Source organism: Corvus kubaryi, unplaced genomic scaffold, assembly GCF_017639235.1.
Source record: "Corvus kubaryi isolate FWS band 111438036 unplaced genomic scaffold, C.kubaryi_AGA036_p1.0 134, whole genome shotgun sequence".
NCBI classification, from domain to species: Eukaryota; Metazoa; Chordata; class Aves; order Passeriformes; family Corvidae; genus Corvus; species Corvus kubaryi.
In genome coordinates this window covers 6,017,152-6,038,131 of record NW_024580668.1, presented here as the reverse complement: position 1 = coordinate 6,038,131, position 20,980 = coordinate 6,017,152, and the positions used below count along the sequence as shown (strand labels likewise).

Below are 20,980 nucleotides of genomic sequence, written 5' to 3'. Positions count from 1 at the left end.
AGTGATGTCTCCCCTCATTCTCCTCTTCTCCAGTCCCTTCCCCACCTGGGCAGGTGATCTCTGTCTCTCTTGCCCTTTGGGGATACACAGCACCTCCTCCTACCCTGCTCTGCAGAGCCCTGATTCTCTCACACCAAAACGCTGCTGCTCTGGGTTGGATCGGGGGGTATTCAAGAGCTGTGATCCCGCTTTTCTCAGACACACGGGAAGCTCTGGCAGGAGCGCTGCCAGCAGCCCCAGAGCAGCCGGGCTGCTGCCATCTGCTGCTAACACGGCACGGGCACCGCTCTGCTCCGCAGCCTGCTCGCTGCAGAAAGGCACCACGGGGACACTTGGGAGTCTGGACACACTGGAGCACAGTTTATAAAAAGCTGGGAACATTTTAATGCTGGTTTTGCAGACATCCCATCGGCCTGGAGCATTGCACTCTAACAGGGAGTAGGTCAGGTAACTGTGGAAATGTTTTAATATTCTGAAATACAAATTTGAGCGTCGGTCTTGCTTCAGATGTTCTGAATCTTATTAAAACCCCATGAGTATGCACTGAAAGCAGAGTATTAATTGATCTGTTTTGAAAACCATCCTGCAATTGCCTCTATTGCTGTGCATTCAGAGGGGCAATCTTAGTCAAAGAGGCAGTAAATGTTCCTCCCTACTCACTGTGTTTTTTTAAAATTCATATCCTCAGCCTACAGGTACTCTAGATAATGTGTTAAAATGCACAACGAAGCATTCTTAGATGTTTTTAAGGATTTTCCATTCGTCAAGCATTGTTTCTTTCATCTGCAGTGTCATAAGTCTGTTTTCAGATGTCAGCAAAATCCGCCCTAACACATTTTCAGTTAACTTTTAAAGACACACACAGTCAAGATGTTTATGTACAGCCTCAAGGATACAACAATTACACTTGGGGCTGCAAGGATGTGAGTTCAGTGCCTGGGTTTCCAGGGCCCCAGGACGCAGTCAGATCTCTCCCATGCCTTGATTTCCCACATGAAACCCTCACAGTTATAAATCACTTTGAGACAAACCATAAAAAAGAATCTTTTATGAAAGCTGTTTCTGGCAATAATTCTGATAGATTTTTTTTCTTTGACCACATGATACCAATTGCCAAATCTTAGAGCTAGCACTAAACTCAGCCCAGACAGAGAAAAAACAGTATTATCATTATTGTCACAAACTCTACCTCTGTTGTATAGTCCTCTGCTCCATCAGGGGCTGCAGAGCAGAGCACCAGGTAGTGCGTGGCTCCCTGGGCTGCTTTCCAGCTCAGCCTCAGGCTGTTGTGGCTCAGCTCAGAGACACGCAGGGAACGAGGGGAAGACAAAGGCACTAAAGAGAAAAATAAGGCACAAAGGTACCTTCAGTGTATGAGGTCTGCAACAACTCAAAACCCAGGGGACACCTGGCTTTACAACAGCTACTGCACGCTGGCAGGCACCCACCCCACATCTAACACAGTCTCTACTTTACAGAGAGTTTAATTCACTCAGCGCCATGGATAAAAAACCAGCGAGGAGTTGCAATATATTTCTAGCAGGGTGTGTTACTGCCACATTCTGCTTTGCAGAATGACGCAGGTGGAAAGGATCCCTGGAGGTCTCTGGCCCAACCTGCTGCTCAAAGCACAGGTTGCTCAGGGTCTTGCCTGGTTGAGTTCTGAGCACCTCCGCAGATAAAGAGAGCTGTAGATAGCCCGAACTTGGGGGGTGAGGAAATGTACAATGGCATTCTCCAGTCTAAGGTGGTCAGAGATCGAGCTCTGCTCGCCTTTCCTCAGCACCCCTCAGCACAATTCTCTCTACTCACGACCTACGTGTGGAGGTGACGCCTCTCAGCCCGTCCCCCACCGCGGTGTCGTACACAGGGATCACCGACACCAGGTACTCCGTGTGCGAGGTCAGGTTGGACAGCTGCAGAGAGGACTCTGCTCCCTCTAAAACCACCTGCAAGCACAAAGGGAGGGCTGTCAGGGCAGGGAGGTGCTACTGCCCTTCAGCAATGGAACGGCTGAACTGGCCATCCCTGGCCAGTGTGGCTTCTCCGTGGCAGATCTGTGCCCAGAAACATGAAGCCCAGTTGCCCTCTCTCTGCACTTTGTGATAGCTAGCATCTCCCCAAAGCAGAGAGGTGAGAGGCAAAAAGGATTCCTGTCCTCTAAACCTGGGATCTCTGCAAACACCGAGCACAGGACTCTAGCCACGCTCTCACTGAAATCAATGGAAATTCGTCCACGATTTGGATTTGCTTCTTTAAATCATATCCATCCCAGATATCCTTGGCTCTCTGCACCTGAGAGTCCTCTCCAAGTCAAAACACATTATTTAGGGAGGGGATAACACTGGCTAAGAGAAAAATCAGAGTCTTCTATCTTATCACCCTATTACCTCTTCACATTTACACTCATGGTGCATTTAATTTCATCTCTGGCTTAACTGATACCCCATTGCCATCCTCTTTTTGTCCACCCAAGCCTCCTTAAACTGCCAGCCACCATCTGGAAGCTGTGGCAGTCTCAGGTGTCCAGGGAAAGGTCTCTCACCTCTTTGGGTGTCCCACCCTTGGATGGATAATACACAACCCGGTATTTCTTTGGTGGTCTCAGAGGAGGGCTCCAGGCCAAGTGCATGCTCTTGGAGGTCACAGCAGATATTTTCAGGTCAGTTGGGCTGATCTGGGGACCCGTGTTGGCAGGGTTATCTTTCACAGCGCTGCCTAGGAATTAAAACCACAGTTATTTTCTTATATTCACACTTCTCATGCCAAATGTACTTTCCAGCTCATAAACATGAGTGACATTTTTCAAACCAAGTTGCAGTCTCCTTCCCTATAGAGTATAGAAACTGTTCCAGACTGCTCTGAAATAAATATTTTAAAACTGGCTGTACAGAGAACATAAATACTCCATAGAGAACAGGCTGTGTATTTTGCTGGGTGCTGCAAATAATTCTTCAACACAAGTCTGCGTTCCTTAATCTCAAAAATTTGCCAAAATTAACAAGCAAAAATTACTTTGGTTTCCTTTTGGACAAGCCCATTTTTCTTCAGCCTAACCTTCACCTTTGTAAAATGTCTAATTATGCCAAATACAAATCAGTAAGAATAAATGAATTTATTAATACGAATCTCCAGAGCATTAAATGAAAGTATGCTTGAAATTTAGACTTTCCCATTCTGCTTAGGTCAATCTTAGAGCAGAAAGAGGTGGAAATATGTACACAATATTTCTCTTGAGGATCTAAGTTAACATCTGGAGTGGTTCTTCATGCTCTTCATCATGCAAGCTGTTCCCAGCAAAGGAAAGAAATGGCTGCTTGATTTTAACTTGTTGGAGATCCAACATTAAAAGTTTTGTGGAGAAAAAACTAATATGTTTAGGTGCTTTATTATTTCCTCACCCTACCTCCACATTTACTCCATAGACTTTCCCTAGTATATTTTCCTATTAGTTCTCCTGCTTTTTCTGCCTCGTTGGAAGAAACTCGGAAAAGAAGATGGTTACAACACATTTATCACACCATATATAAAGGAAGAGGGAAAGGAAGCTCCTTTTCCATATAGTGGTTATTATTGTCTTGAGGGGATTTTATCCACCAAGAAGAAGGGGGATGGTGAGCAGCAGGAAGCTCTCACCAAGGAGGTCCCACATCACCTGTGGTTTCCTTGTGGCTCCTCTCCTTGATCCTGGTGCACAGGACCCGTGTGAGTTTGCTGACCAGGGAGCTGAGCAGGGGGAAGTCCAGCACGTTGTACACGGTGAGCTCCAGCGGCTCCGAGGCCACTTGCCTCAGCTCCGCCTCGTCCGCGTTCTTCACCCCTGCGACCAGAGAACGAGGCTGAGAACCTCCCCAGACAGGAGCAGAGGGACTCCCCAGAGGTGGGTTTACCATCACCCTGCTCTCCAAGAACAGCCTCCCAGTTGTCCCAGTGGCAGAGTGGTGTCTTAGTGGCCCTGAGCTTTCCTGCAGCAACCACCTCAGCCCAGCCTGGGAAGAGCTTTCAGCTCAGAAGGCCTTTAGCAACCTGGAGACAGTCTGGTGAATCCTCCTTCTGTCCTCCTGCCTCCTCACCACTTGCAGGCTTTGCTATCAGGAAGGGAGGTATTTTTCAACCTGAGAGGCTGTTGGCATAAACGGATGAGGGACTGAATGAACAAACAACCATTTTATATTTATGAGGCGCTAGCACTCCCCACAGAGAGCCTGTTGTTCATCAGAACATCACTCTGCATCCCACAGAGTCAGGGACGAGCAAAAAGCAGCCCATTTGTATAACAGAACTTCTCCATCACAGAGCATCCTCTATCCCCATCCTTCAGCTCCTCATCCTCATTAACTCTCTGCAGACCAAGCTCTACAGTACAACTCATTTTGCTTCCCAGAGCTAGGTTCAGGGTTCCCTACCACTGTCCAAGGAGGCTCAGCAGCTCTCCTCACTCCATAAAAGCCACTTACCCACATAACCCTATGCAATAAACGCTCGCTTGCATGTTCCCAACACAGCTTAGCACAAACTTTTGGAGACTGCAATTTCAGGAGAGTTTTTATGTAACTTTATTGCTCATGTATCAGTCTCTAGCAGACCTTGTGGTCATCAAGGCCGGAGCTGCTCAAGGCCATTTTGTGTCTTGGTGTTGCTGCTGGACAGTGAAGAGCAGATAATGCTGTTATTTAGAGAAATGGGAAGTTGCGAGAGGCAGTAATAATACAGGAGGTCTCCTGCCATCCCCAATACAACATTCTCTTGCCTAATTCCACAGCTGAGAATATTTTTCTCATGGCACAGGTCCCTGAGGCTCCCAAAGGTCTTTAGGTGGGAGGTGTGACATCTCCCACGTGAATGCTTTTCCTAAAAAAAAAAATATTCTTTGAAAACACTGCCTGTGCTGAATAAATGAGTTAACTTTCCTCTTAGCCTTAATGTAATGAGGTCTCATCCACTACTTCAGTTTTACAGCCTTAGGATCCTTCTGTCAAAGTTGAGGGAACATAACCTTCAATTTAAAGATGACCAAAAATAGGTTGGCTTTGTCCTACAGATTATCAATGGCTGTGATCTTACCGATGGCAAATATCTCTATGCCCAGGTTTTTCAAGGTCTGAGCAGCCAGGTTGGCATCATCCTGGGATTTCCCATCAGTCAGGAGGATTACCAACTTCTCAGCCTCCAGCCGGGCACCAGCATCTGGTTTCAGATTCTGCTCCAGGACGTGGGTCAGTGCTAGACCTGGGGAGGAGCAGAGATGGAGGATGTGCCAGAGCCCTCCGAACAACCTCAATGCCTTTACTCTTTTTTCTGCTCCCCAGCAGCCACAGCCCCACAGAGCACACTGGCCCATGGGAACAGCTTCCCCCACTGTGGCTGCAAGGGCTGTTTAGAGCCCTGTAAGGTGGAGTTACCTGTAAAGGTGTTGCCACCCTTGTACCGCAAATTCCTCACGGCCTCCAGCACCTGTTCCCTCGTGGAGTAAGCGCTCAGATCCCACTCCGTGCGGGGGTCACTGCTGTACTGGGACAGCCCTGGGAAAAACAGGAGCTATGGGCATCCAGCCAGCCCAGGTGAGCTGCAGGAGACCCACTCTGGGAACCGGTGTCAGGATTGCCAGGAAGGATGACACAAAATAATGAAAGGGACTGGGGGTGAGCAGATGAGGCTTCTAACTCCACTTCTCTGTGTGGTTCTGAGAAAATAGCATGAAGCTGAGTCAGGGGAGGTTTAGGTTGGGCATTAGGAAAAGGTTCTTCCCCCAGAGGGTGGTTGGGCACTGAACAGGATCCCCAGGGCAGTGGTCACAGTCCCAGGCCTCACAGAGCTCCAGGAGCATTTGGACAATGCTCTCAGGCCCAGGGTGGGATTCTCAGGGTGTTCTGTGCAGGGCCAGGACTTGGACCCGATGATCCTTGTGGGTCCCTTCCAACTCAGGATATTCCCTGATTTTATGGTCCTGCCATGCAGGCGGCAAAGCGATGCCTCAGACCCCACGGGGTACAGGGGTACACACCCCTCTCATGATCATCTCATGATGATCAGAGGTGTTTGATAAGGTGTCAAAGTTAATCAGGGTCAAACAACCAGTTTCAAGGGCTGAGAGAGATTTACATCATCCTATTTCATGTACAGCCCGGCTGTCAGTAGCATTCAGAGCTGGAAGCAGCCCCATTCCAAGCTGAATTCACAGCAGCCCCAGTGTCGCATTGCCACTGCACACAGTGCATTGGTGGCTGAGCACCTCGTCACAGATGGCAGCAAATCCCAAAAGTATCTCAGCATCACCACCCAAGCTGGTGCTGCCCAAAGACAGCACTTCTGTTCACTGTGCAGATATTTTTCACAGCCACTAGAGGCCAGAGCTTGCTACCAGATGGGAAAAGCTTCCAAGAGCAGCTCTAGGACCGCATCCTAAAGGAATAAGAGCTCCCAAGAGGAGCACATAGCAAGAGACCAAGGCCCCTTCAAACATCAACATCCTAAGGTCAGGAAACAGGAGCATGTCCTACCTACTCTTATCTTGTCTTCTGCAATACTGAATGGGAAAATCAGATTGCTCAGGAACTCCTTAATGAGCTTGAAATTGTTGCGTCCAATGCTCCAGGACCCATCCACAAGCAGGACAATATCAGTCATTGCAGGTGTGTCACACTGAAACTGGGAGCCTGCAGGGGAAAGGTTTGATACTGAGAGAACCAATTGTAAGGAGGAAACCCGCTTCAGTTTTAAGCTAAAAAGCGAATCTGCTGTGCAGGGCCTTGTCTGGATGGTGGAATAGACCATCTGCCAGTCTGGCACATGCCAGCATCTCGTGAAAACCACAGAGCCAAGCATAACCCATGTCAGCACCAAGAAACGGAGTGGTGTGGAGCTGCACCTCTGCAAAGAAGGGGTTAATGCTCTCCAGAAGCGTGTGCTAACCCAAGCACTGCCCTCTGCAAGCTGTCAGCTCCATTCCATCTCAGCCCCAGCCCAGTGCTTCCTTTTATCTAGCCTAAGTCTCCAAGAATTGCAGGTGATTGCTTAATTCCATTCCATCACGAGATCCCCTGTGGGCTACAATTATTTCATGGCTTTATATTAAATCCAATCTCCCCGTAAAAACCTGCTGGCACCATGGATACTCCAGCCCTGCCTTCGTCCCCACCCCAGGCCTTCAGCTTAGCAGAGGATAAGATACAGCATGTTGCTAATTGAATGCATCTTCCTGCAGTATTTCTCAGATTTTGCATCTTTGGTGGAGGGGAAACAGATTATCCCATTAAGATTTATCAGGCTCCAAAGGGGCCTGTCTCTTATCACAGACACAGATTCTCTGGCCCATCCCATTCACACCATTTCAGCCAAGCTGGGAGCCATCTCAGTCTCAACTGAATCTGAAGGATCCTCATGGATCAGTTATCTGTGAAACACGAAGAACAAGCCCAGAAGGAGGAGCAGGCTGGGTAACAAACATCCCTGGTGTTTGGAAAGGAAACACCTTGGAAAGGTCCATGGCTGGGGGTGCTCTGCTGAAGAACACAAATGCTTACACGAATCTGCCAGAAGCAGGGGGAGATGACAACATTGAAGAGAGAATAGTGCCAAATCAATTAAAATCAATAAATTAAATCATCTGGAAGGAATTTTTGGCCTAACTCCAGCTTTCCTTAGAATTCATGTTGTTCTACAGAACTCCAAATTTCTCCAGTGAGCTCTGACAGCTCCCAAAGCATGACCTAGTGATTGGAAGCACAACCAGCAGCACTGTACTCTGGGGGGGGCAGAGGGTGGGGTGGAAAGCTTGAATTCAGTGTGTGTTAGGGAAAAGAGCAGGGAAGAAGGAGCAAGACATGTTTGAACCCCTTCTCACCTCGCCTCAGTGAATCCTTTGGGGGTTTTTCTTTTCCTGGAGACTCTCGCTCTGTGTTTTCAGGAGTAAGCGGGGATGATTTTGGGGTTATTGGTGTTGTTTCTGTCACGCTGGCCTCCACACTCGGCTGGTTTCTTGTCGTTTCTCCGGAGCTCTTTGGCTGAATCCCCTTCTGCCTTTTCTTTTCAGCTCTGTCCTTTGCTGTGCTCCAAATAGAAAAATTCCATTGTCCCTAACTGTGTTATCCCCATGGAACCCCACTTCTCAGCTGATTTGAGCCACACTTGACACAGGTATAAGGACCTCAGAGAGGGTAAAATTCCTACAGATTTATGCAAATAGGTGCATAGACTGACACCACCTTCATTCACACCTGAGAGGGCTGCACGTGTGCTCAGGAGTTAGCGTTAGTAACGGATCACATCAGCAAGTTTGTCCCTCCCATTATCCTTGATGATGAAAAACAATGAATGTTTGTAAAATATAAACCAGGGAAAACATCCCAAGGGACTTCATACCAGTTGCTCTCCAGAGCTCAGCAATCTGTGGCTCACAAACACCCAAGACTTTATGGATAATGGCCATGATGGATCTTTCTTCCATCAGCAGGTGTAATTCCCTTTTGAGCTCGTGGAAACATGAGACTCTGTAGTTACATACAGTCCTCAGCCAGGGAGGTTGAGGAAATCCTTCTTGTAGAGCACCGGCAGCCAGCCTTGGAACACAGAGCTTAGGGGGAAAAGCACCATTAGCCGCAGTGCTTAGGGAGCAGCTTGTTCTCCAAGGATCCACATTCAGTTGAAGGATAAGTTTGCATCTGCTGAATTTGGACACTTGGATGTGCATTGTCAGCTTGGCTGGAATGAGGGGCAAATATTTTTAAGTGTTTTACTGTGTTCCTGTAGCTAAGAATTGTATGCAAAGGATGAGACCAGGCTAGCAAGTTTCACTGACAGAATATATCTGATGAAGGAAGGTTGCAGGGAGAAAGTGGGAATGGTTTTAAGGACAGCTGTGTGCTCCAGCCATGGCAGCACGGCACAGTCCGTGGCTCAAAATCAATCCCATGTGACTCCAGAATGGTGACAGCACCCACCTGTCTGGGACAGAGCAGTGTTCAGGGGTGGTGGGGTGGCCTCTGCCACCCAACTGTGCTCAGCTGTCGAGCTCCGCGAGGAGGTGAGGTTCTTTCCTGATGCAGCTCCTGCATTCCTTCGGTTATTTCTAGTCTGGGATGCATTTTTGAGTTCCTCTACTGTAGGAAGACCAAAAACAGAGAAACTGCCCATCTAGAGAGGCCTGTGAGCCACAGTCCCTCCCTCATCCCCTGAATCTTCCCGATCTCCCTTTCCAGCCTTCCAACCAAAACAGTACCAGGCTCTGTGATTGCCAAAGAGTCTGCAGGGTGTGTGCCAGAGGATGAGCTCTGTGCAGCCACATCCCCAGGAGCCTCAGGAGCTCTGAGTGGTAAAATTTAGCCCTCTCCACTTACTCACAAATTTCCTCTTGGCAAACAGGGCTTCCTGGGAGCCGTTGAGCACATAGACCTGCAGGGTGTATTCCTTGGTGGGGCTCAGCCCTCCCACCGTGGCTTTGGGAGTCTTGGTTTTCAGCATGACTTCTTGCTCCGAGTCCCCTGAGGTGGGATGAAACCACAGTTCAGAGCCTGTCAGAGCTTAAAGTTAAGCTGACAGTAGCAAAAGCAGCACCGAAATGCAGGGAATGTCTGCCTAGGGACCGCAGTCAGCTCCTATTTATTCTTTAAATTTTGAGGAGCTCCGATTTTTACTCTTTTTCTCAATGTAGAGTGGAGAAGATAGAGGTGGGGTTTTTAAAGTCCCTGATATGTGCCCAAATTAGGAAATTAATTCCCACCCAGTATTAGTGCAACTCTCACCAGCTTCCCAAGGAGCTGTTGAATAAAAAGCTGGTGTTCAGAGTGTAAAGACTGGCAACTGCTGAATGAAGACACCCAACTGATTGAGGTTATATGTGACAAAATGAGGAAGTGACTCGATGTCTCTGGAGGTCACCACTGGCACTTGGGACTCATCTTACTTATCCCAGCTGTGCTGTCTCTGCCCCATCTCTGTGCAAGGGCAGCTGCTGCCTGCAGGAGACAGCTCATTTCTGGGGCTGGCACTGCCTCCAGACCCCTCCACAGCCATGTCCCAGGCTGTTGGACCCTGTTCTGGAATGCCTTGACCAGCCAAGAACTGGGCACTTCTGTGTTGGCAGGGCAGCGAGCAGATAGAGTGAGGCAGCGATTGCTCCAGAGAGAGGCACAGCAGCTCCCTAAACCCCTCTGACCAAGAAAGGTCTGCAAGCTTGAAATTATGGAGATGGATCTGTTTCTGACCCAACCATCCCTGTGCCCCTGCCTAAGGCTGGAAACTCCCCAGCCTAAGAGGGAAAGCCTCAGGCATGTGCTAGGAGGCCGGTGGGGATTCCCTGCATTCCCGGGATGCTCATCAATCTCTGCTGAGCTGAGGCTCAGGGGAGGAGCAGGGCAGGGAAGGAATGGGAAACCTCCTGCTCCAGCTTGGGAAACAGGTGGGGGCTGAGCTAAAAGCGGGCGGATGATCACAGGAGCTGCCGCCCGCACTCCTGCCTGGCAGCTCCCTTTTCCGGCTCACTGGGAAAGCGGCAGCGACTGGAAACCGAATGCCAGCCTCGACTAAGGATGCCTGCAGCCCCTCCTCCCCACTACGGGACATCGTGTCCTTCCAACACCACCAGGTTCAACATCTGAAGTCAGGGAGTAGGGGTAGGGAGCAAGAGGGATGAGTCTCCCCACACAAATAGGGTCGAAGTCTTCCCATTCCATGTGTCTGCAGGTGGTGGGAGAGCTGGGAGCTCCCATACAAGAGCCAGGCAATGAACTTTTTTCGTATTTGTCTCACAGAGTCCTAAAGAACAGCATTTCTGGCTAAACCTTTCCCCTGGGATGAACAGTGCCTCTGCGTCCTTTTTGGAGCAGTTCCCACTTAGCCCGGTCAGCTCTGGACGCAGCAGGCTGCGGGGACCAGCCTCCGGACTCCGGGAGACCAGAGGTCTGGCTCGTGGGTCCTTCCACGGGACCGCGGCAATAGAGGCAGGTGGTGGAAGAAGGAGGCAGGCTCAATTGTGGATGAAGTCCAGAAGGTTTATTGTGTCTCCGAACAGAGGACCTCGCCCCCCGCGGGTCTCCAGCAATGAGCAACCCTGAACGCGCCTGCCAGGGGTTTTATGGGGGGGTGGCGACAGGGGAGGGATGACAATGGCATCGAATCAGGGAAGGAGAAGGACGGGTCTGCGGGATGAAGGACACACAAGGGAACCTATCTTGGGAAAGGAAGGGAGGGATCCTCCCCCCAAGACCAATCACTCGACGCCCCTGCCAGAACTTTCTAGAAGCTTGGGAGGGGTGCCGGGGCGATTGGCAGGGGTCTGGGAGGAGACAAATAGAGAAAGCAGGGTTATGGACACGAAACCAGGAGGGTATAAACTGGGATGGTACAGTAACACAAAACCCAAAGGGGAGACCCGGACTGAACCAAACAAGACACACTCCCACAGAACAGAGCTGAATTTCATCTCTTTCCTGTGAATGAGTGATAAAGGGACTGTGCCTGCACTGAGTGGCACTACAGACTGCTCCCACTGTGGCCAGAAAGGCTCCTTGTCCATACTGCATGTACAGCCCAGTGAAATCAACACCTGGAACCAGAACAGGATAAGTCCCTCTGCCTTGTCTCTATTCCCTTAAGGTCTAAATAATGCTTATACTTAGGTCCTGTTGGCCACCAGACGGAAGGTGGAGCTCAGTCCCTCCCTCTCACACAAATCTCTGCTGGGTCTGATGTCCAGGGTGTCAGCACATACCTGCCATGGGCTTTACCCGAACTTTGTAGCCACTGATGTTCCCTTCAGTCTCTTTCCACTTCATCTGGAGCCTGTCTTCTGAGAGGACAGTGAGTTTCAGCCGGCCTGACCCTGGGGAGGAGGAGATATGTCCGTGCTGTTACGGTGCAATTCCTCCCACAAAACCTATGTGTGCTGTCTCCTCTAAGGATGCAGGAACAGCTGCAGTACAAAGGGAACCTTCACCATCCCAGGCAAGTCCTCAGCATCCCCTGGGGTTGCATGGCAGCTCCTGCAGTCCCCTTGCACCTCTGCAGGCCTGGAGCCTCCCATGCAAAGAGCAGTTTCTCAGGTACTCATTTTATACCCCTGCAGAAAGGCAAAGCAGCCTCCCACAGAGGTGAGGGCTTTCTCTGCACCCTTCATGTCTTGAAGGGCTCTTCCAGGAGCTTTCATGCTGAATGTTTTTGTACAGCAAGAGTGTTCAGTGCAAACGTGAAATGGGAGGGCAGCAAACACGTAAATGGGCTCAGCAAGGCTCTTCAATAGGCTTGGGCTGCTGAGAAATACAAAAATTCCCCAGGTGATGGATCCCACACTTCTGCAAAGATCATTTCAGAGGCAGCTCCAAGGACCAACTGGGTTTAGAAAGAACAGAAAGAAAAAAAAAAAAAAAAAGGAAAGAAAAACCTGATAAAGTGTAAATAACAGCTCCTGGCAGGACCATAACTCATGGGCACCAGCTTCTATCAGTTTGCTGCAGGGAGCTGCAAACTAAATGACAAATCCTGAGGAAAAAAATAGTATCAGACAAGGAGGTAAAGAGAAGAAAGAGCACATTCCCTTATCATCTCCAGATTTCACAGCTATCTGTTAACCCCAGCTAGAGGTTGGAGCTCATGTGTCACTCCTTGAATCCATGATTCCTGTCGTACAAATGTCACCATATGAAACTTTTTCACTTGGCTGGATGCAGGATGGCAACTCAGCAGATTTCTCTCCCTTCCTTCTGACACCGTGCCCAGAGCTGCCTTTCCAGCAGGATGCCCTAATTTGCAGTGAGTGAGCACACTATAAACATCTGCACCCAAGTGTTCCCCTCACTTGCAGCTATTACCAATCTCTTTCCCTTTACAATTACTCACAAAAAAAAAAAAGCTTAGGCTGACCTGGAGTTTCTGGTCAGTGCTGCCAAACTGCCACCCAGGGCTCCTCAAGTCCCTGCTCTGGTCTTGCATGATGCCCAGACACCTCCTGACATCCCTGCCATGATGTCACCACCCAGGAAAGCAGTGAGAGCTGGCAGTGAGGTCTTGCTTGCCTCAGCTCAACATCTGTGCCTTAACCTTTCCTTGCAGAGACTTCCTGCAGGCTGCCCAACAAGCAGACAACTATTTGGGGAAACAAAGGGCAGATTCACATCTCACCCCAGGCAAATCTGAAGAGGAAGAAAGAAAACAGGGGAAAGAGGGGTGAAGGGCAAAAAGCAAATCCCAAAATCATGCCTAAGAGAAATGGTCAAAGATCATGAAACAATGAGGGGAATTCAGAGTTAGATTAAACATGGAGTTTTCTTCTTTTGGCCAAGTGTGGTCCAGCTCCTTGGGCATCACTCTAGGAGCCCAGAAGCTAAAAAGACAAGAATGTCCCCAGACATACCAGAAAGGACATCATCCTCTAAAGCACCATTATGTGCTGGATGCAAATGATCCCCAGTGCCATGAAAGCTCCACTGTTTCCTTGCCCTTCGTTAGATGTGCACTATTCGATGCTGTAACCTTGCTCTCCAGCTGACAGGGAGTTAAGACCAGGCTTAAGTGCAGCAGTGTGGAAGATACACAGCAGGGAGACACATCTGTCCCAGCCCTGCAGTGCCATCACCTTCTAGAAACCTTTGTGCTCTTCCACACAACGTTCAAGCATAACATTAAGGTGGTTCTTCCACATCAGAAAGGCTGTGCTGAGGTGCTGTAGGTAATTTCTGGTCCCTCTGGGGAGCAGGATGATACAGGAGGAATCACCTCCTGCTTTCTCACCCAGATGTTGCACCACATCTCATCATATACACCCAAAGCAGCAGGAAGGTGCCGTGACTAAAGAAGTAACACCCTTTTTCTTCCTATTTCTCAGGCTCCCACTGATCACATAACCCCCTCATTGCTTGCACAGGCTGAAATGCATCCCTGGTGCAAGGGAGTGGCTGGACTGCTGCCAGAGATGAGGACATGCCTGGCAGAGTGGGGAGGGATAGAGAGCCTCTCCCCAGATGGGCCCCCTGATCCCTCATCTCTCTTCATGCATGGGAAAGGCTGTTTGGAGCTTCACCAACAGACACCAGAGCACAGCAGCCCCCTGAAATCCAGCCTGCCTTTGGCAATGTCCCTCACAGTGGTGCCACTGCCAACGGGAAGGGCTGGGTTATCCCAGGGGACAGACAAGGGAACAGCCCCACAAGGGCAGGCAGGCTCCTTACCTTGGCCCACTCGTCCCCAGACATGGCTCATCACAGGTAGGCAGGCAAGGAAGAACCAAGTGTGAATCAGCATTGTGACCAGGACCTACAAGAGGGCAAATGTCAGGAGGGAGAAGTAAAAGTTATATTACATCACATCTAAATCCAGTTTTTTGCAGCTCTCAGTTAAGCCACCACAACCTGGGATCTGCAGCTCAAGGTATCATTGATGGCACTGAAAGGGTGGGTGGAGAAGAACACACAGATTTTCCTGCAATTCCTACATATTATTTTATCTTTTTGGTTCTCCAATACAGCTGTTCAGTGCCTTGGACTAAACTGTGTTTATAAACCTGGTGGGGAACACTCCTCTCAGCCTGCTTGGGTCTGGGGCTGGGCACTGCTCTCTGGGCAGGACAATCTCAGCAGCAGAACTCAAAGCCATGGGTTCTGCTCTGATCTGGAAATGAGCAACACTGGCAAATGACTGGACAGACAGATTCCAGAATAACTTCTGGTTTAAATTGTACAGAAGTAATTATTTCTGATTATCATGACCAAGATCATTACAGGTGTACAGACAGCACGTTTCTCATGTCCCTGCCATGCACACACAGATCTTAAGATGAAAAGCATCAAGAGGAACAGCCAGGCTCCTCAAACCACTGATTTAATGACCTCAGTTGCTGTGATAAAGCAATTTTGTAGCAGGAGGGATCCACAGACCCGGTGGAGTTTGTATGTGAACAGTTTAAAAAGAAAGGGTTTATTTATAACTTCATTCCCAAGAAGTTGCATTCAGGACTTGCTGGAACAGTTTTGCTTTAACTGAACGGACTGAAAGCAGTGGCAGTTACAGGGTTAGCCATGGCAGAGGATCAATGTGACTCAGAAATAACCTCTGCAGCGTGGCCAAAGCTGACTGACCGAGGATAGCCAGCCTCAGCCCACAGACCTCAAGCACCTGCAGCTGGCTTTGCTGGCCTGGATTTCAGTGCTCTTCAGTTTGGGTGAGGAATTTCACGTCAGCAGAAAGTCACCCTGATGGAAACAGTGCCATCCCCTCATGTGGGTCTCAACAAACTGGGTTTTAAGCGCACATTGTTGGCCTTTTGTCATCTCTGTGCTCTACATTTCAGCCTCACTGCTTCTGGCAGAACCAGCCCTGCCTCCTGCAGTGACATTTCACTTCTATTCACTTCGATGGACAGGTATGCAGAGGCTCCTGGCAAATGCCTGTTTCCCTTCAAAAACAGCAGCTTTGTAGCAATTTCAAGGAAAAATAAATATGCACGAGTGACCCAGGCATGATCTGTTTAAATCAGATCTAAATTGCTGGAAGAATGAATGGAAAAACATGCAAGTTGTAACAGGGAGTTGTTAACCACCCTTCCCTGCCTGTGATTTTTTTTTTTTTTGATTGAAGATGAACCGAACAACTGCAGTGTAACTGAAGCCTTTAGCCATGGGAAGCACTTGCTTTATATTTCCAGCTAATAAAGTGAGGTCATTGTTTATAAAAAACAGCAAACATTTTACAGGTGGGTTTCAGGGCTCTGACTGTCGCCTCCAGGGAAGCAGAGCCTGCCCTGGCTGCAGAGGTGCATGTTCCAAACAGCAGCAAAAAGTCGGCATTTTTCAGATTCCTTGAACTAAGAAACAGAGTGGCAGAGAGCAGGGGGAAGGTTCTGGCTTCTCTGAAAACACCTCTTACAGAATTTTCCTTTCTCCTGATTTGCTTTAACTGGGCATAAGGATTATTCTCTTTCAGAAGTGGAAAAGAATTAATTTAGAGTTCTGGAAGTTGTGAAAGGAAGAATTACGGAAGAACTGATCTGTTCAGGTGAGAAGAAAAGCAATAGATCATGTCAAATAGGCCACGATGGTAACTGAGTGTGGGAAGGCAGGCAGGAGGGATCTTCTGAGACTCACAAACAACAGCAACAGGTTAAATAGCAGTGCAGGGCAGGAAGGCTTGGACATCAGGAAAACCTCAAATAGCAGAAGGTTCTGATTGCAAAATTCTTGACTGATACCTCACAGAGGAGCTTTGTAAAGCTTACTATAAAGATTACAGAAACAGCAAAACAAAGGGATTTTTCAGCAACAGAATATTCTGGGGTTTCCCTTTTCAATCTCTCTCCCTTTATTTTCCTCTGGATTAGCCTCAGCTGAACACATGAACATGTTAAGTGTGAAATTTAAGTTATACCCATTCCGTATTCCAGAAAAAAACCAGTCCGGGTTTTCCCCCATTCCGTACTCCAGGGAAAATCCAGTCCGGGTTTTCACAAGAGTCCATTCCGTACTCCAGGAAAAATCCAGTCCGGGTTTCCCCCCCCATTCCACACTCCAGGAAAAGTCCAGTCCGGGTTTTTTCCCCATTCCGTACTCCAGGAAAATTCCAGTCCGGGTTTTTTCCCCATTCCGTACTCCAGGAATAGTCCAGTCCGGGTTTTTCCCCAGCCTGCATCCCGGATGGAATTGTCCCGTTTTTTTCATGGCTCCCCGTGTCCGGCAGGAGCCGGGGTGTGCTGAGCTGCACCCTCCACCCGACACTGCAGCACTGGAACTTTCTCCAAGAAAATTCAGTGGTGCCATCCTGAGAGAAAACACAACCCAGCAACAAACAGAGCAGCACCTCACTTTTAATGTAGCAAATATACGGTACCTTTGAATTACAAGGTCACTTTCCCATGGAATTACTAGCAAAAATATCCACAAAAAGTTCAAATAAATAAGAACACATGAATACCAACATCAAAAGCTGGGCTGCAAATCCTCAGTTAATCAAATTCAGTCCTTCCAGCGTGGTCTGTTTATTTTTCAGATGAAAAACCACTAATGCAATGGGAGCAACAAAGGCTCAATATCTTTAAAATAAGGCAAAAAATTAATATATTCTAGGCAATTTCATACTGTAGAAATTTAAGTATAATATCAGTTCCAAAAAAAGCACATACTGGCTGAAAAAACTGTCAAAATTCTCTCAGAATTCTGACAAGATCCTGTAAATAGCAAATACAAGGTAACAGTTACCTCAAACAACAATGAATGAAACACAGAAAGGACATGAACAGTGACGGGATTAGGGCAGATTTCAGCAGTCTGGAGTCAAACAGGACAGTTTAGCCCAATGAAATCAGCACAAGCCTCCTCACAGCATTATTCTGCTTTATCCAACTGAAAACACAGTGGGAGAGGGTGCAGGGCAGGTAAAACTTTAACTGCCCTCAGTATGAGATGCAAGCAATGGAGAAAAAAGGAACATGTCAAGAGAAAAACAGTATTGCTTTAGATTTCTTCATGTGATGCACTAAAAATACATTAGCATTACTAAGGAAAACAGTTTATACATATCGGAGTAAATTCTGTTTCCTCACATCTTCTAACAAGGTCACTTCACTAAATTCACTTTTGCCATTTTGTAATGCCACCAAAGTGCTCTTGATTTCCTTGAAATTTCTGTGCAACTCTCCTGACAAACAGGATGCCAAGCTCCAGCAAAACACTGGTCTGTGTGTGATCTTTTCCCGTTAACCAGGGTTATATGGGATCTGAAGTCCAGAAAAATCAACTCCTCCAGCCTGCACCGATCTGGGCTTACTGCAGGCTCTGATTCAGGCAGGAGCTTCCACCCTGATGCATCAGTAAGGATCAGTTCAGTATTATCATAGAACCACAGGCTGGTTTGGGCTGGAAGGGACCTTAAAGCTCATCCCATTCCACCCCCTGCCACGGGCAGAGACACCTTCCACCAGCCCCGTCCAACCTAGCCTTGGACACTTCCAGGGATGAGGCAGCCGCAGCTTCTCTGGGCACCCTGTGCCAGGGCCTCCCCACCCTCACAGTAATCCTGGTTTTAACACAGACTGGGCACAGTTGGACCCCAGGGTGTGGATCTTTACTGTGATTTTAAAGCAAGAAACAGGGACTTCATCTCTTCTGCCTGCTCAGAGGCAAACCCATCGCCATTCTGCCTCTTCTCCAACATTCATTTTCCTGCCTGTAAATCAGGAATAACAAATGCACCTGTCTGAAGTGGTGGAAAACACATTTCTGGAGGAGCTCCCTCTCCACAACTCGCCTGCCACATGCCAAGCCCCCACCCCAGGACTCTGTGGTCCCTCCCCATCCATTTCTGCCATCAGTGGTACCCCCAGCCAGCCAGGCTGAGTGTGGACCCTGGGACTGAGGGGACCACAGTGACAGCAGCCTGCTGGCAGGCAGGGAGCCCGCAGCACGCTGATGCCTCTCCCCTGTTACTCACCCCCAGGGAAGGAATTTGGAGGCAGCAACATATGGAGCATGTGGTGAGTATTTCCAGGGCCTGGAAAATAAATGTGTGTCGGGAACACACCCCTTTCCACTTGCTCCAGCTGTGTGCTTGGAGGGGATTTGGAGGTTAAGACAGTCAGAGATCCCCTTTTTTGTACAGGAAATCTTACATGTTGTCACGTTAGTTAAAGGGAAAAAAATGCCTGCCACATATTTAAATCAGCACAACTAAAGGTGAGGATTTGGAGGCACTGTGAATTATTTCCATCCTCCACAGCCACAGTTTGGGGACATTTCCTCATGCCAGAGGTCATCACTGTCTCTGCACAGAAGTGCTGGCAGAAGCAATGTCACCTCGTGTCCCACTCCCTGCTGGACACATGAGCAGCACCAGGGGCAGCCCTGCAGAAGAGACAGGGACCTGCCCGAGGCAGCCAACTGCAGGGAATAAATCTGTTCCACATTCCCCGAGTGCTTTGCTGGTTAAAGGACCTAAAACGGACTAAAAAACCCCAATTCATCAACCCCTTTCTGTTCTCTCCTGGAAAGTTCCTCTATTTCAGTTCCACTATTGAACAAAAGGTCTCAAACATCACAGCACCAGACTCAAAACAGGTACAATTGCACTCCCAGGCTGAGCTTTTGCAGCTCCCCCAGCCTATCAGGCTGAACCCACCCACTCATCCAGGTGGGAAAATCCCACACTGGTAGCAAACCCTTCCAAGTACGCTCTGGCAGCAATATCCTGCAGTTTTGGACAATTAACCACAAAATAGAAGGCCAAAAAAAAAAAAAAAATCAAACCAACAAAAAAAAGTGCATTCCTCACAGCCCCGAAAGAGTTGCCAAGGCAGTCCTGGCAGTATTTAGACTGACTGACTGTCAGGGAATGCGTCTTGAAGCCACTTCACCATAAGAGGATGGGACCTGTCACCCCTGCCCGGCGCTGCACCAATTCCAAGCTTCCCAGAGAGCAAAACCTTACAGAAATTCCCTGCTTGGGATACCCACACGTGCCCCAAAACAGCACAGCCCCTCCTCGGCATCGCTGCAAACCCAGCCCCGAAGGCGAACGCGGCACCGACCTCTCGGAGCGGCGCGGCTTCCCCTGGAGTCAGCCGGGACGGGCGGCGGGTCCGGCTACATTCTGGAGCTGTGGGACAAGCTGCCCTGGCGCCTCATCTGCTCCTCGGCGTGATTAAAGATTTCAATTCCCAGACGTCAGGAGGGATAAGGAAGGGGAGGGAGAACAGAGGGAGAGGGATGGGATTCCCCCACCTCCCTCTCCACATGCACGGCTTGGCCCCTTCCCGCGGCCAAATAAAGCATGAAAAGCAAGAGGCTGCTTCTATGGGCAGCAGTAAACAGCTTTTAGGGGCTTTGCTAATGAAATAAAATAAAATCTCTGCCTGGGAGGCTGCACGCTGATTTCCTAGAACGCAGCAACAAGTCCTGGCTTCCGCCCACCCTCAGACTCCCCGGGATGAAGTCAGTCCAGGCTCACTCACATCCCATTAAATAGTTTTGAGAGCCCAGCATGTGCACTGAAGGGGAGTTGTGTTTCGTTTGCTTAAGGAAATTAAGCACATCTGTAAGTTTTGCAGGGCCAGAGGCTGAATCATGAACTGGAGCTCGATGGTGCTGCGGGCTCCCCAGCTGTAGGATCCAGCTCTGAGCTCCTCTGGGATGAGATCCTCAGCACCAGGAGCACCTGGGAGAGACACCCAGCTCCCTGCCAAAACTTATTTTGGACAGATTTGGTCCTCATTGCCAGGAGGGAATGACTGACAGTGACATTTCTCATTACAGACAGAGGCCAGATTTTCAGCTGCATCTGTAGGGACTGTCAGCATCAGTCTCCCCCTGCAACTGAGCGAAGTTTAAGATGCATTGCCATTCAGCAGGAAACAGGGACACCTTTGGAAGTTTCAAGTTAAATGGGAAAGAAAATATCACACTTTTCAAAGTATTTTGCACAATAAACAAACATTTGTTAGTTCTTTGCAGTTTTGTTTTATAATCTTGTAAGCACTTAAAAGCATCACAATATACAGACCAAAGAATAACACCAAAACGAAGCACTTAAATGATAGAATTACGGAAGGATTTGGTTTGGAAGGGACATAACTGAGCATATTATTCCACCCCCTGCCATGGGCAGGGACACCTTCCACTATCCCAGACTGCTCCAAGCCTCGTCTAACCCAGCCTTGAACACTTCCAGGGATGGGGCAGCCACAGCTTCCCTGAGCAAAAAGTGGGCAACAAATCTTAATAAAACAAAGCATAAAGCATTTGGTACCCCACGGAGAGAGGGTTGTCACTGCCCTATGCATAAATACCACAAATTACCTCTTCTGTAGTTCCTGTTGGGTTTCTGAGGTTGCTCAGAGCTGCTACAGTTTTCTTTAAAAGCAAGAGAGAAAGAAATGAGCACATATCTCCTGTGCTTTCAAGGAATTCAGATACAGAATTAAAAATTCCTGCTTTGACACAGAAAAATCTGGAGCTGTTCTCAGTGCTTGTGTTCATGGTGCTGTTTTCTGGCCTGCCTTTCCCAAGGT

At 48.7% G+C, this 20,980-nt stretch overlaps 1 protein-coding gene across 1 annotated transcript in view; it reads right to left on the bottom strand.

The window, feature by feature from the left end:
• Positions 1-19,868, bottom strand: part of COL20A1 (collagen type XX alpha 1 chain) — a 52,401-nt gene extending 32,533 nt beyond the window's left edge. The window contains exons 1-13 of the mRNA XM_042046806.1: positions 19,502-19,868; positions 14,160-14,244; positions 11,708-11,818; positions 9,336-9,479; positions 8,940-9,098; positions 7,844-8,044; positions 6,501-6,656; positions 5,403-5,522; positions 5,065-5,229; positions 3,656-3,820; positions 2,546-2,718; positions 1,820-1,949; positions 1,190-1,335 (exon numbers count right to left, since the gene is read on the bottom strand). Coding sequence (XP_041902740.1) covers positions 1,190-1,335; positions 1,820-1,949; positions 2,546-2,718; positions 3,656-3,820; positions 5,065-5,229; positions 5,403-5,522; positions 6,501-6,656; positions 7,844-8,044; positions 8,940-9,098; positions 9,336-9,479; positions 11,708-11,818; positions 14,160-14,232 — 1,743 coding nt within the window. The 5' untranslated portion in view covers positions 14,233-14,244; positions 19,502-19,868. The remainder of the gene's footprint in view (positions 1-1,189; positions 1,336-1,819; positions 1,950-2,545; positions 2,719-3,655; positions 3,821-5,064; positions 5,230-5,402; positions 5,523-6,500; positions 6,657-7,843; positions 8,045-8,939; positions 9,099-9,335; positions 9,480-11,707; positions 11,819-14,159; positions 14,245-19,501) is intronic.
• Positions 19,869-20,980: the final 1,112 nt, after the last annotated feature.